The following is a 13,508-nucleotide window of genomic DNA, read 5'->3' on the forward strand; positions in this document are numbered from 1 at the left end:
ATATGTGTTTAAACAAATATCTGCCCCAGCCGGAAACCGAACCCGGGACCTTCGGCTCAGTAGTCAGGGTCACAAACCACTACGCCATTCGGTCGTCTAGGACTCATGCTATAATAATTATTATAACAAAGTATAAAACGAATAAATAAATTAATTACACTTCATTTTTCTCATCTTGTGTGCAGTGCGGGGGACCCCCTGCTAAGCAATATTTTAAAGCCTTCTGCTTTTTATTTATACAGATTGTAGATTTCGATTCTGAATGCACAATTTCGATGACGACTAGTTATGACTGTTGCCGCAACCGTTTCACTTCATTAAATTTTTTACTCAGCAGGCAGAAAGCTCTCATCATGATGAACTTTACTAATTCATTACACCTTGGCTTGGAATAAATATTTTTAACATTTATTATCTCGATAATAGATTTGTATTCTTCCGAAGCCATTATTCCCAACCAACCTTTTTTTACGCTTCAAACTACGCAAATACTTTTGAGTTACTTTATATTTTTATCTCTATATATAGTTTCTTTATATGGTTTTATTATTCATTTTGACTGTTAAATCCTCCTACAAATTTTAGAGAATTGATTATTTGTGTATAAATAATCATACATAAAACATAAATTTGGATTTAGTGTAATTATATTCCGATAAATACTTAAGTTTTTTGAAGTTGCGTGTATTGAAAATAAAATCAAAGTGTCACTTTGGTTGGTTGGCCCAAGGCCCAACTCAAACTTTAAATTTTAATAACTTTGTTTATTTTTGTGATTTGCTCACTGCGAACTGCGAGCAGTGCTAGAGAATTTATTTTAGTTTCACTTGTAGTGAAGTCTCAAGTCACACGTTTGCCGCGCGGTGACATGTCAATGTTTATTTACTTTCTTTATTTCACCTTTAGATAAGAGGTTATATCTGGGACTGTTTACTCAATAAAAGTGCTGGTTATTTTCCAAGTATGCGGTTAAATATACGGCTGTTAGCAGCTGTAAAACAGAACTTTTTCATAACTACTCCCATATTTTATGTCAATGCAGGTAATATACTTAACTAATTATTCCTGAAATAGTCAATGAGTAGATTAAACTAAGAGTGAAAGGAACAATAATTTTAATACTGACTGCCCAAAATGTGTAATTTTTATGTTTGTTTATTATTAAGAAATTATTTAATTCACTTAACAATATCTGAAACAGCTCACAGATTTTGACTGCGATTAACTTCAGGGCATTTTCAATATAATTCCTATTAAATACTGTAACTTATACCTTCTTCTTCTTTCCCAGCTCCGCACATAGGTCACCTATACACGGCGCTGGTTGCTGACGCAGTGCAGAGGTTCGAGAAGCTTGTGCATCCTGATATCAATGTTGTCTTTACCACAGGTAATGTGGAATAACATAATATAATATGTGAATTCTTGGAAACATACGTAATGAAATTAAGAATCCATGCATACCCTAACGCATACCTATTAAGCTATTAACATTATTTAGATTTAAAAGTTCTATAAGTACCACCTACCTACTTAGTTACTCATTTTATTTGTAACCAGGTACACTGGCATCCACGACACAGGCTGAGCCTAGTGTGGAAGCCACCGAATTTCGATAATTTATAATCTCTCACCCTTTATTTAATTTCCTAAAATTATTTGTTTGTTTGTTTGTTTATATAAAGAAACAAAGTGTAAATAGCAGTGAAACTCATGCTATCTTGATTTTACATAATTCTGTTTAGTCTAGATGGTGTAGACACCCACCAACTGTACTTTCATACTTATATATACTTACTGAATCCTCCAATTTATATTTATGCTTTATCTATATTCTTTCATTCAATCATAGAACACCTGAAATATACCATATGACATAATAAAAGAAATTTTATCATTCTTTCCCTGCTACCCTACCAAACTAAAAGTCATTCTTTCTCATCTATCTCCAGGCACGGACGAGCATGGCACTAAGATCCAGCAAGCGGCAGCGAAGGCCAACCTGCCGCTACCGGAGTATTGCACCAAGATCTCTCAGGAGTACAAAGATCTGTTCAAGGAGTACAATATTGGGTACACAGACTTTGTGCGGACCACTGAGGAGAGACATAAGACTGCGGTTCGGCATTTTTGGGTGAGAATAGTTCATTGTATAATTTCATTTCTTTTATTCAATGTGTACATGACACTGTTGCCACAATTATACTTTAATAAATTATACTTCAATAGGAATCTAGAAAATACTTACGAAATACGAAATTGAATTAAAATTGAATTCCAGAATTTTATATGGTTACTACCTTATAAAATTCTGGAATTCAATTTTAATACTACTGTAGGTACGTAGGTAGTAGTCCTATTATTATCCCCAGTGCCATTTATCAAGGTTAAGTATTGCATGTTATAAAATGCAAATGGGTGATGCCCAATGAAAGTTGATTTGAATGGCAAATGGCTGAAATTATGGTAAATGGCGCATTTAGTATAATTTTCCGCAAACACTGTTGGTACCTTTGATACCGATAGTACTGGATAGTTTTGCATAAATAAGATGACATATGATAGAAATGGCCATGATCATTAATTTAAGTGTTATTGATCGACAGTAACATGACATGAGTGGGTATAAAATAGTAGGTACAGTCTGAGGAAGTGAAATCTGACCCCTCAAAGTGTCAATTTTACATTATAGAGGTCAGGTTTCTATACTGCAGACTGTACATCGCTGTACTATAATAAAAATTATTTAGTTACAATCACTTACAGGGTATTAGCTTAGGTACTTATAACGCGTACAGATAAAATTATTACCTATATAATAATAATATTTTTATAACACTGACTCCACTGTGTGTTTGGACAACCTTTTTTTTTCGACTCTCTGAACCTTTTGCAGGGAAAAATTCGTGGAAGTCCAGGGAAGGTTTAAAAGGTAAAAGGGTAGGGTAGGGTATGAAGTTCTCTGGGCCATCTAGTAATAAATAACGATATGTTGGTATGTATTGCTTGTATTGTATTTCTAATTTGTTGTGTATTTATGTATTTTTGTGTACAATAAAGTGTTAAAATAAAATAATAATATAATAATAATATGTGGGGACATCTCACACACGGCCATCCGACCCCAAGCTAGGCAGAACCTGTGTTATAGGTATCGGACAGCTGATATATTCTACACAAATACATAGATAGATACATACTAAATATAAATATCAACACCCAAGACCCGAGAACAAATATCTGTGTTTAAACAAATATCTGCCCCAGCCGGGAATCGAACCCGGGACCTTCGGCTCAGTAGTCAGGGTCACTAACCACTACGCCATTCGGTCGTCTAATAAATAAATATATTTAAACAGAACAAGCTGAAAGAGGATGACTACATCTACAAGGCGAGCTACGCTGGCTGGTACAGTGTCAACGACGAGGCCTTTGTACCCGACGCGCAAGTGAAGGACCAAAACAGGGACGGGGAAATGGTGAGCAGATTTTATAACTTTTTGGATATAAAGAGCAGTGGTAGCATAGTCGGGTAAAGGCGGGTACTGACCAACGTTACCGACTGTAATGTAACATTCCCAGCGAGCATGTTACGCAACGCTGTGTTCTTATATCTCGCTGGTTTCCCCGTAACACTATGTACTGGCTGCACGAATGCTCGCTGTGAAACAGTTTACATTACACCTCGTAACGCTGGTCAGTATAAATGATAATTAATGGTTTCCATCGCTCTTACGGTGAAGGAAAATATCGTGAGGAAACCTGCACAAGTGCACGTCTAGATTCTAGATGTTTACCCTAGGTTCATTGTAGAAAGAGGATGACATCTACAAGGCGAGCTATGGGGGCTGGTACAGTGTCAACGACGAGGCGTTTGTACCCGCACTCACGTGAAGGACCAAAACAGGGACGGGGAAATGGTGAGTAGTTCTGTTCTATTCTATTCTCTGTGGGGGTGTAAGTACCTGCACCTGGCTCTCTGTAGTGGAACCTTTGTGCTTATACCCTAGGTCTAAAATGCCTTCCTAAGCTTGGACCACACACACCGAGACGTTCACATACCTAGATGTGCTAAATCTAGATATGCAGGTTTCCTCACGATGTTTTCTTTCACCGTAAGAGTGATGGCATACATGTGGGATGAAAATAAAACCGCCACTTGAAACAACTTATTTTATTTATTCTAACCCAGAATCGAGAGAACAATCTTTCGTGCTAAACGCCAAAGCAAGACAGTAGTTTATAAAAAGAACACCATAGTCAATAAGAATGCTATAATCCATGTTCAAAGATATCCCACATCCTACGTACATTGTACTTAAATTCAAACTTATCCATGAGTGAAGGTAATATCTGTATTTCAGGTGAAAGTGTCGCTAGAGTCCGGTCATACCGTGGAATGGACGGAGGAGACGAACTACATGTTCCGCCTGAGCGCCTTCAAGACTCATCTGCAGAGGTGGCTCAAGACAGGTCAGTTCTATTCTACAGGCACAACTCGTTGCACAAAAGTTGTTCAGAATTATCCCCTGACTCACCCCCTTTAGGCTCAGTATACCCTTTTTGCAACATCCTGTATTGTAAATATTATCTTTTGGGGTGTAATCCGGTGTAAGTACTTGCACCTGGCTCTCTCGAATGGAACCTTTGTGCATGTCCCCAAGGTCTAAACTGCCTTCCTAAGCTTGGACCATTTCTTACCAGGGTGGTCCACTGCGGGTTGGTGGGTATCTACATTTGGCAGTTTAAACTAAATGTGCAGGTTTCCTCACAAGGTTTTCCTTCACCTTAAGAGCGATGGTATATTCATTGTACTTAAATTCAAAAGAACCCATTGGTATTTGTCAGCTTCGGGATTCGAACCTCGCTCGCAACTCTGGCGTGAGAAGCTAGCGCTTACCTGACTGAGCTACCACCGCTCCGAATCCTAACTAATATTATAAATGCGAAAGTAACTGTGTCTGTCTGTTACTCTTTCACGCCAAAACTACTGAACGGATTTGAATAAAATATGTATACATATGGTCTAGACCCTGAGAAAGAACAAAGGCTACGTTTTATCCCTGAATTCCCACGGGAAAACATCTTAAGGCGAAGCTTGCGGGAACAGCTAGTAGACATATAAATAAAATAGTACCTCACTCTCCCACCAGATGGCCTGATCACTCCGCACAAGTTCCAAAAGCAACTACAAGACATGGTGGCCGGAGACGCGTACTTACCCGACATCTCTGTGAGCAGACCCTCGTCTAGAGTGCATTGGGCTATACGGGTGAGGATTTACATAACACACATACATCTTAAATCTTAACATAAGTACATACAATCGTGATCATATACACTCACGGGCAATGGAAAAGTTCCAGTGACAATAATAAATAGCACCAAATTGTTCCTAAACGGAAAAGACTAGCTTAGTGACGCCGTCTACAATATTACATTTATCAGCGCATCAGAGTATTAGGTACCAACTTAAATCCTAACTAATGTTATAAATGCGAAAGTAACTGTGTCTGTCTGTCTGTCTGTTACTCTTTCACGCCAAAACTACTGAACGGATTTGAATGAAATTTGGTATACATACGGTTTAGACCCTGTTAAAGAACATAGGCTACTTTTATCCTGGAATTCCCACGGGAAAACTTTTTAGGGCGAAGCGGAGCTCGCGGGAACAGCTATATACAATAAAGAATATTCTATCTATCTATCTACCCAGGTGCCGGACGACGACACACAGAGTATCTACGTGTGGCTGGACGCGCTTGTCAACTACCTGACGGTGGGGGGGTACCCGCGCCCCCCCGCGCCCCTGCACCCCCCTGACCTGCACGTGCTGGGGAAGGACATACTCAAGTACGTGGCTTTTAGCAGTTAGACAGCCTTTTGTAATCAAACGCTCTAATCGGAAGGTTGCGAGTTCAGATCATGTCGGGGTCACCAAACCTGGCTTTTAGCAATAAAACCACCTTTGCTGCGCGTTAGTGTCGCTTCAAACGCTCTAATCTGAAGGTTGCGAGTTCAGATCATGTCGGGGTTACCAATTTGTAATATTTAATTAAAACTTTGTATAATATGAGTCCAATGACGTTTCTTCGTATTCCCTAGAAAATTCATAGATTACAAATAAAATGTATCTATGTAAGAAGCACACACTTCACATAGTAGCCTTTTTCACTTTTTAGACCCAGAATATCAACTCAGCATTTTCTTTAGCTGCAACTGTTATGGTATCTTGTTGAAAGAGCTTGTTATCTATAGCACAGGTGATAAGCCTAGTTTAGGTAACAATGTAAATTCTTTATTTACGCGTCCAACTTATGTATACTATACAATACATATTTTTTCTGTCAATAAAGTATTCATTCATTCATTCATTCATCTTCCCTTCTCCATTTATATTACCGCTCTTTACAACCTCATTCCTTTTCTCTGCCCAGATTCCACGGCATATACTGGCCGGCATTCCTAATGGCGATCAAATGGCACCCGCCGCGCGCCATCTTGTGCCACGGACACTGGACAGTCGACGGGGCCAAGATGTCCAAGTCTCTACACAATGTGGTCAGTCCACGGGACAGTGAAGTGGGCAGTGAGGGCCTGAGGTACTTCCTGTTGAGCGAACACACGCTGCATAGTGATGCCAGTGAGTATATGTAATGAATAAATAAATAACACGGCCATCCGACCCCAAACTAGGGAAAACCTGTGATAATGATGTCGGACAGCAGCTGATATATCTGCATAGGTACCTATATACTTAGATAGAAACATATTAAATATAAATATCCACACTCAAGACCCGAGTACAAATATCTGTCTTTTAACAAATATCTGCCCCAGCCGGGAATCGAACTGGACCTTCGGCATAGCAGTCAGGGCCACTAACCACTACACCATTCGACCGTCATTTGTTTTGGAAATTCTTTTTTGACACCCCATACGATAGTCCCTATATTATCCGCAAGGTCTAAAGCGAGATACCTAATATACGATGATACCTTTGGCCGAGCCGTTCAAGTAGAGACGCCTGAGCGCGCTCGGATTTGCTCGCGCCGAGCTTGCTCAGCGTCTCCACTTGAGCGGCCAAATGAGCCGCCCAGTCGCCTGAGCATACTCAACTTGATGCTCACCTTACTCCACAGACTACAGCACAACAAAGCTAATCAACACCGTCAACGCATCCCTGGCCGACACTCTCGGCAACCTAATGTCGCGGTGCTCGGGGCCGGCGTTGAACCCGCGCGGGGAGCTGCCCCCGCCGCCCCCCGCGGCCCCCGCCGCCGCCCGACCGCTAATAGATGCCGTCACCGAGTTGCCAGGTAAATTGACTATACTTACAGGGTGTTGCAAAAAGGGTGTGCTAAGCCGAAACCTACATGTGCAGCAATCTAAACCCAAAAATGTAATGAAAATTTCAACTGCTCGTCGATGCCGTCACCGCATTTTCAGGTAAATTAGTTGCATCGAAGTAGAAGGAAGCTCTCTAACTAAAAACTGACGCACCCTAAGGAAGTCGATTTCATTGTTACGACGAGCCTGACACACACACACACACACATTCACACTCAAAATAAGTCAGTTCGCCGCCGCACGCCAATCATGTCACGTCGCACCTACACACTCATGTCGCCGCCATTGTGGTGCCTCATTTTTTTGCTAGCGAGATTCATTCCGCCTTATTTTCTACTTCAATGTTAACAGCATGCCGATTTCATAACGCACGCGGGGTGGCTCGCCATTTTCCCGCGTCTCTAAATGTAATAGACAGGTCGCGCTGTATTTAGATCGCCCAGCAAAAAAGAAGGGGTATAAGTTATTTTTAGTTCACGTCTTAATTGCGCCCTATGCTAATGCCCTAAGCCCTTCTAATGTCAACTTCATAAAGCAACCAAGTTCCTTTCACTGTTGCAGAGAAATGCCACCACTTCTACAGCAACTACCAATTCTACAAGGCGGTGGACTCAGTCATAGAGGTACTCCACATGGCCAACCTCTACTTCGAAGAACAGAAACCCTGGGAGCTCCGCAAAAGGATAGAATGCCAGAAAGACCTAGATGACATCCTACATATAACCATGGAAACGCTTAGGGTTTGCGGGATCATTCTACAGCCTATCATCCCGGAGTTATCGACCAAACTGCTGGATAAACTGTCGGTGCCAAAAGATGAGAGGACTTGGGAGCATTGTGAAAAGATGTCTTGGTTGGAAACGGGGGCCATTCGTGAGATGAGGCATATTCAGAGCGGCAAGTTTGTTCTGTTCCAACGGGTTTATACGGATAAGGATAAGAAAACCGCCAAGGAGAAGAAAGCTAATGTGTAATGTTCGGGCAGTGTGAGTGAAGTAAATAAAGAAACTATGCGAAAATGGTGGCCGTTTTATAAAATAGAATACTCTTTATTCACACAATGAAAGAAAATATTATAAAAAACCAAATTATAAATAAAATGAGTACTTACTAAAAAAAGGCGACCTTATTGCTTAAAGCAGTCTCTACCAGACAACCTTTGGATGGAAGAGACAATTTTAACATAGGTAATTTATGGGAGTTGAGGTGATTTATATGTGGGAGTAGGAAGGAGACCTATAGACATACGGTTATAGCGACATAGAGTAAGATAGCATGAATCCTTCCGCCATTTTCATATTGTTTCTATATTCACGGATATTATGGTGTAGTTTTTTTTCATGCTGAGTGCCAGTTGTTAAGTTTTTGTTAGTAAACCATGGAAGTAACTGTATTGTTTGTTATTTTTTTTCTATTGTACAAATTTATTTACGCGTTTGTGCCTTCGCTTGAACCACATTTGACATATTACCGTGTAATTCAGCCATAATTGTTAAAAAGTGATAGATTGCCTGCTTCTCTAGCGCCACCTATAGATTAAATACGGTCTATCTATAACAATTAATTAGGATTATGATCCACTGCCGTTTTCAGGACTTTATAGTTGGACTGTTATTCAGCCATAAGAAAGTGCTAGATTGCCTGCTTCACTAGCGCCACCTAGTATCAGTCGTCTGAGTAGGTACATTCACTTTGTCAGACATCATCACAACCCATCACGTCCCCACTGCTGGGCACGGGTCTCCTTCCAATGACGGAAGGGCTCAGAGGGCCTATCACAGGCTAATTTTCGATTCTACATATGGAAAAAGAACAGCGCCAACGCCTTAGATTTTGACAGTGACAGCTGATGATACGCAACGTAAACGAAGGTTTGAAAATCTTTTAATCCCTGTACAGGCACAGTGGCACATAAAAATAAAAGAAAGTCCAAAATGCTGTTTAAAAATAAGCGGCTACCTTTCTATGGTTATTGTAGATAAGGTGTTATCTCAAATGTGGTTCAAGCGAAAACACGAACACCTAAATAGTTCTTTAATCTTTTGTCAAACTTTACCATTCACATACCGAATAAAATACAATCACATCATACAGTTATTATGTAGTATATATGAATGTAAATAAGAACCTATTGCATTATTTATACGCGGAAATGATCAACTGAGACTGCCCTTGAGATAATGATGTGTTGTGTATTTATCATTAGTTTTACACTTAGAGTGTGCAATATTGTTAAAGTTCTAACGTTTCTGTGCAATTATTGAAATAAGTAGGAACGAATCTAAGGGTTTATTCTAGCTTAGGAATATCGAAGTTTCGTTTGTTTTTGTCTGGAGTTAACCCTACCATCCCACATTACCTGTGTGAACAAATCAACTATTGGATAATTTTACTGCATTTAGTTTCTTAATTTAATACATAGGTACCTGCATAATAATATGCTCACGATTGTATAATCCCTGAAGGGTTAGTCATAGGTTACTCGCAAGTGAGTCACCCGCTTTTCGTTGTACATTTGTACTCACGAGATAGGTCGCTAGCCAAATCGCCCTTTTCGAATGAGTACAATGCACTTAAAGGACACATCTAGAATCTAGATGTGCAGGTTCCCTCACGATGTTTTCCGTAAGAGCGATGGTATACATTACATTTAAATTCCAAAGAACTCATTGGTAAATGTCAGCGTCGGATTTCGAACCCGCATCTCTAGCGTGAGAAGCGGGCGCTTACCCGACTGAGCTACCACCGCTCCTAATTTTTAATTAATGATTGTTGTATTTTGGAATGTTTTGTTGGATAATATCCAGTATGTTGGCCTCTGTTAGGCTAGCATGCAAAAGAGGCATATTATTATTTACTTGTGTTTATTTATTGTACTTATATAATGTTATGAACCTAGAGCTGAAGTGGGATGTAGATTTAGATAGTTTAGTTGTATTGAGTTGTTATAGAAAAATAAGGGTGTTATAAATTTGCCAGTTCTTTTAACCGAATCTACCTATTAGTTAGTCACTTTGTACATACGTAATAAATTGATGAAATTAATTTATTACCTACCTATTGTTTTATTTTATTTTGTTCCTTTCTTCCTCATCCAACTACTAACAGCTGCCTCAGACCAGTGGACTGGCGTCTAACGCTGGCAGGCAAATGGTTCTCGAAAGGTTAGATATGGCATTTCAGCATTTTTAGCTTATCACATTAAAACTAGCAGACACAATCTTTCAGAGAAACTCCAAGCATAGTTCGTTCCATAAACACTAAAGGGCTAGTACGGGGTGCAATTAAAACGTAACAAAAGTTCTCCGTCGCAGGCTGCGCCCCGTAAGCTGAAATGCCATATCTAACCTTTCCGGAACCATTAAAATCGGTGCACCAGTCCAACCGTCAACGTTTCTGTAGAGCGATCCGGAAAAAAAACGCAGCACATTCTATTCGATAGTCTATTCGAAAGTGCTGTCAACCAAACAACAAAATGGCGGTGTATAGTACTGTACCCGTATCACGAAAATTCGAGCTAACGAAGAGAATCGAATGCGAGTGCGACTATTGTCAACTTGACAGCACTTTCGAACACTTTTTACCTTTCGAATGAGTTTCGAAAAGAATGACCACAGAGTACATAATATTATTCTGACAATGACCTATGGAATGATAGCTGTCAAACTTTCGCAAATCTGTGCACCGCAATACACCGCCATTTTGTTGTTGACAGGTTGACAGCACTTTCGAATAGACTATCGAATAGAATGTGCTGCGTTTTTTCCGGATCGCTCTACTGTGTCGCGAGCATAGGATTCGATACTATTTTCGAATCTACACGAAGGGTCACTTTTACCAAACGCTAAACGTATTTAAATCTAATTTTAAATACAATTTGTACTAACTGACAGACGTATGACAGGCTACTAAATACGTTTAGCGTTTGGTGAAATTCCACCTAACATATGGAAAAAACAAATGTCACTTTTGGAACTAACTTTGCCTTACATTTTGACAGTGACAGTTGACGATACGCAACGTTAACGGAGGATCGAAAGCTGTGCTCGCGACTCTGTACCCGTATCACGAAACGAACTTTCGAATAGACTATCGAATAGAATGTGCTGCGTTTTTTCCGGATCGCTCTACTGAACCAGACGTTGTCACCGACAGGACTCCAGTCTTCATTCAGACTTTGAGGAATGGCCGAGGTGAATATGTGACCTTCGAATCGTAACTTATTATCATATACACACTTCAAAATATGTAGGTAAGTACCTAAGTAAGTACTTATAATAGATGTTAGATTCTAAAGTACCTACCAACCCCTCTTGGTACTTTCGATGAGATAAAACAATATTTTAATCACTAGGTCTAGCTTTTAACGTCCTTGTGAACACAAGTACCTACCTACCATTAGGTATATACCTTACTATCTTTACTATGATTACCTACTATGACTTGCATAAATAAACCCCACTATCGACCATTGCATTCAGTTGCACAACATTTGCCCTCCAACCTACACATTTTACTAGTCTCTACACTTCACCTAAATCAATCTTCGGCATAACCTATCTACGCGTCAAGATGAGTTTCAAAGACAAGGTGGTGATAGTGACCGGCGCCAGTTCGGGCATCGGGGCGGCCACCGCCGTGGAGCTGTGTCGCCAGGGAGCGGCCGTGGTGCTGGCGGCGAGGAACCCGGGCAAGCTGGCGGCGGTGCGCGCGCGCTGCGCCGCCGCCGGCCCGCCGCCGCTGCTGCTGCCAACAGAGCTCGTCAACGAGGCAGAGCTTAAGAACCTCGTTGATAAAACTGTGGAGAAATACGGGAGGATCGACGTCTTGATCAACAACGCTGGCTTCGGTTCGGAAACCCCGTTCGAAGACCCGAACGCAGTGAAAGTTTTCGATGATATTATCAGCTTGAATTTGCGCGCTGTCGTCCAGTTAACCCATCTGGCGTTGCCGCATTTGATTAAAAGCAAAGGCAATGTGGTGAACATTTCCAGCGTCGCTGCTCTCAGTCCGATAAAGGATATGTTCGCGTACTGCACCGCTAAGGCCGGTTTGGACCACTTCTCCCGGTGCATCGCGTCAGAACTGGCTCCTAAAGGGGTGAGAGTCAACGTGGTGAACCCGGGACCAGTGAGAACTGACTTCGTGGAGAATATGGGCAAGGAAGAGGTTGGGAAGTTCTACGAAAATATAGGCCAGATGATGCCGCTGAAGAGAGTGTCGGAGCCGGAAGAAATAACAGATGTTATTTTGTTTTTGGCCAGTGAAAAAGCTAGGGGAGTCACTGGGTCCAGCTGGGTCACCGACGACGGGTACATGATCAAGTAATTAAATCAATTAATTAAAATAAATCTAGGTAAAAGGTAAAAGCAATATATCATCTATATAAACTTATATAATTTGTTTTATTAACGTTTTACCTATTTATAAATAGAATCTGCTGATAATAGTCATATATTTCTATTCAACTAACTATAGTTTAGTCCTAAGATTGTCTTTTTATTACACTAACATAGGTTAAGTTCAATTGTTACTAACAAAATATGGCTTTTGCTGAAATAAAAAGTTTATTATTATTATGATTATATATTTGGAGACTGACTAAAGTGTTTTTTCATTAAGTTTTACCCTATCTATGCCTATATTCCTATATAGTAATATGTATAGATAATATAAGTCTACAGTTTATGAAACCTGCATTAAATACTGTTCTTGGTACTTACCTATACCTACAGGTATAATTATGTCAGGTAGTTCGTAAATATCTAAATCTAGGTGTTTGTTAGACTCACGACTCACACAAGGAAAAAAAAAGTATTTACCTAGCCAAGTAACTAGTTAAGTAGGTACTTAGTTATTTATGGGAACGTAATTAAGTAAGTATAGTTTAATTTCTCAACTTGGCAACGTATGCTTACTTTACCTATATCTACCTAAATGTGGTGGGGCACTAACTACTTACTATTAAGTGGGTACCTCTGAACTTAGTTAGCCCACATTGATTTAGGTACACTCGCGAGCAACCAAATCGACTCAAGCCTTCACGGCGCACATATACATTGATTTTCCTAAAACGATAAATGGTAAATATAAAAGTGATATGTCATTCGAAAGCTGAAGAATTAGGCTTTCAATTAAGATCAATACCATAAAAAAAA

The 13,508-nt window shown here is 40.1% G+C and overlaps 2 protein-coding genes across 2 annotated transcripts; both read left to right on the forward strand.

Annotated features, from left to right (window-relative positions):
• The first annotated feature begins 691 nt into the window (after positions 1-691).
• Positions 692-10,406, forward strand: LOC105379988 (methionine--tRNA ligase, mitochondrial). Its single transcript, XM_048630670.1, has 10 exons — positions 692-1,042; positions 1,292-1,390; positions 1,953-2,134; positions 3,360-3,479; positions 4,365-4,473; positions 5,154-5,272; positions 5,717-5,853; positions 6,438-6,643; positions 7,143-7,319; positions 7,912-10,406. Exons 1-10 carry the CDS (start codon positions 964-966, stop codon positions 8,322-8,324), a joined length of 1,641 nt encoding a protein of 546 aa, XP_048486627.1. The 5' UTR covers positions 692-963; the 3' UTR covers positions 8,325-10,406.
• Positions 10,407-11,855: 1,449 nt separating this feature from the next.
• On the forward strand, positions 11,856-12,744 carry LOC105398825 (3-oxoacyl-[acyl-carrier-protein] reductase). Its single transcript, XM_048630675.1, has one exon. The coding sequence runs from the start codon at positions 11,923-11,925 to the stop codon at positions 12,676-12,678; it is 756 nt and encodes a 251-aa protein (XP_048486632.1). The 5' UTR covers positions 11,856-11,922; the 3' UTR covers positions 12,679-12,744.
• Positions 12,745-13,508: the final 764 nt, after the last annotated feature.

This window comes from Plutella xylostella, chromosome 26, assembly GCF_932276165.1.
Source record: "Plutella xylostella chromosome 26, ilPluXylo3.1, whole genome shotgun sequence".
In the NCBI taxonomy this organism is placed as follows: Eukaryota; Metazoa; Arthropoda; class Insecta; order Lepidoptera; family Plutellidae; genus Plutella; species Plutella xylostella.

Excerpts from the sequence above, each read along its gene's own strand:
- LOC105379988 (XM_048630670.1), top strand. The coding sequence starts at position 964 with ATGCGGTTAAATATACGGCTGTTAGCAGCTGTAAAACAGAACTTTTTC. Across the intron at positions 5,273-5,716 it reads GAGTGCATTGGGCTATACGG|GTGCCGGACGACGACACACA; the intron begins GTGAGGATTTAC and ends CTATCTACCCAG. Across the intron at positions 6,644-7,142 it reads CACGCTGCATAGTGATGCCA|ACTACAGCACAACAAAGCTA; the intron begins GTGAGTATATGT and ends CTTACTCCACAG.
- LOC105398825 (XM_048630675.1), top strand. The coding sequence starts at position 11,923 with ATGAGTTTCAAAGACAAGGTGGTGATAGTGACCGGCGCCAGTTCGGGC.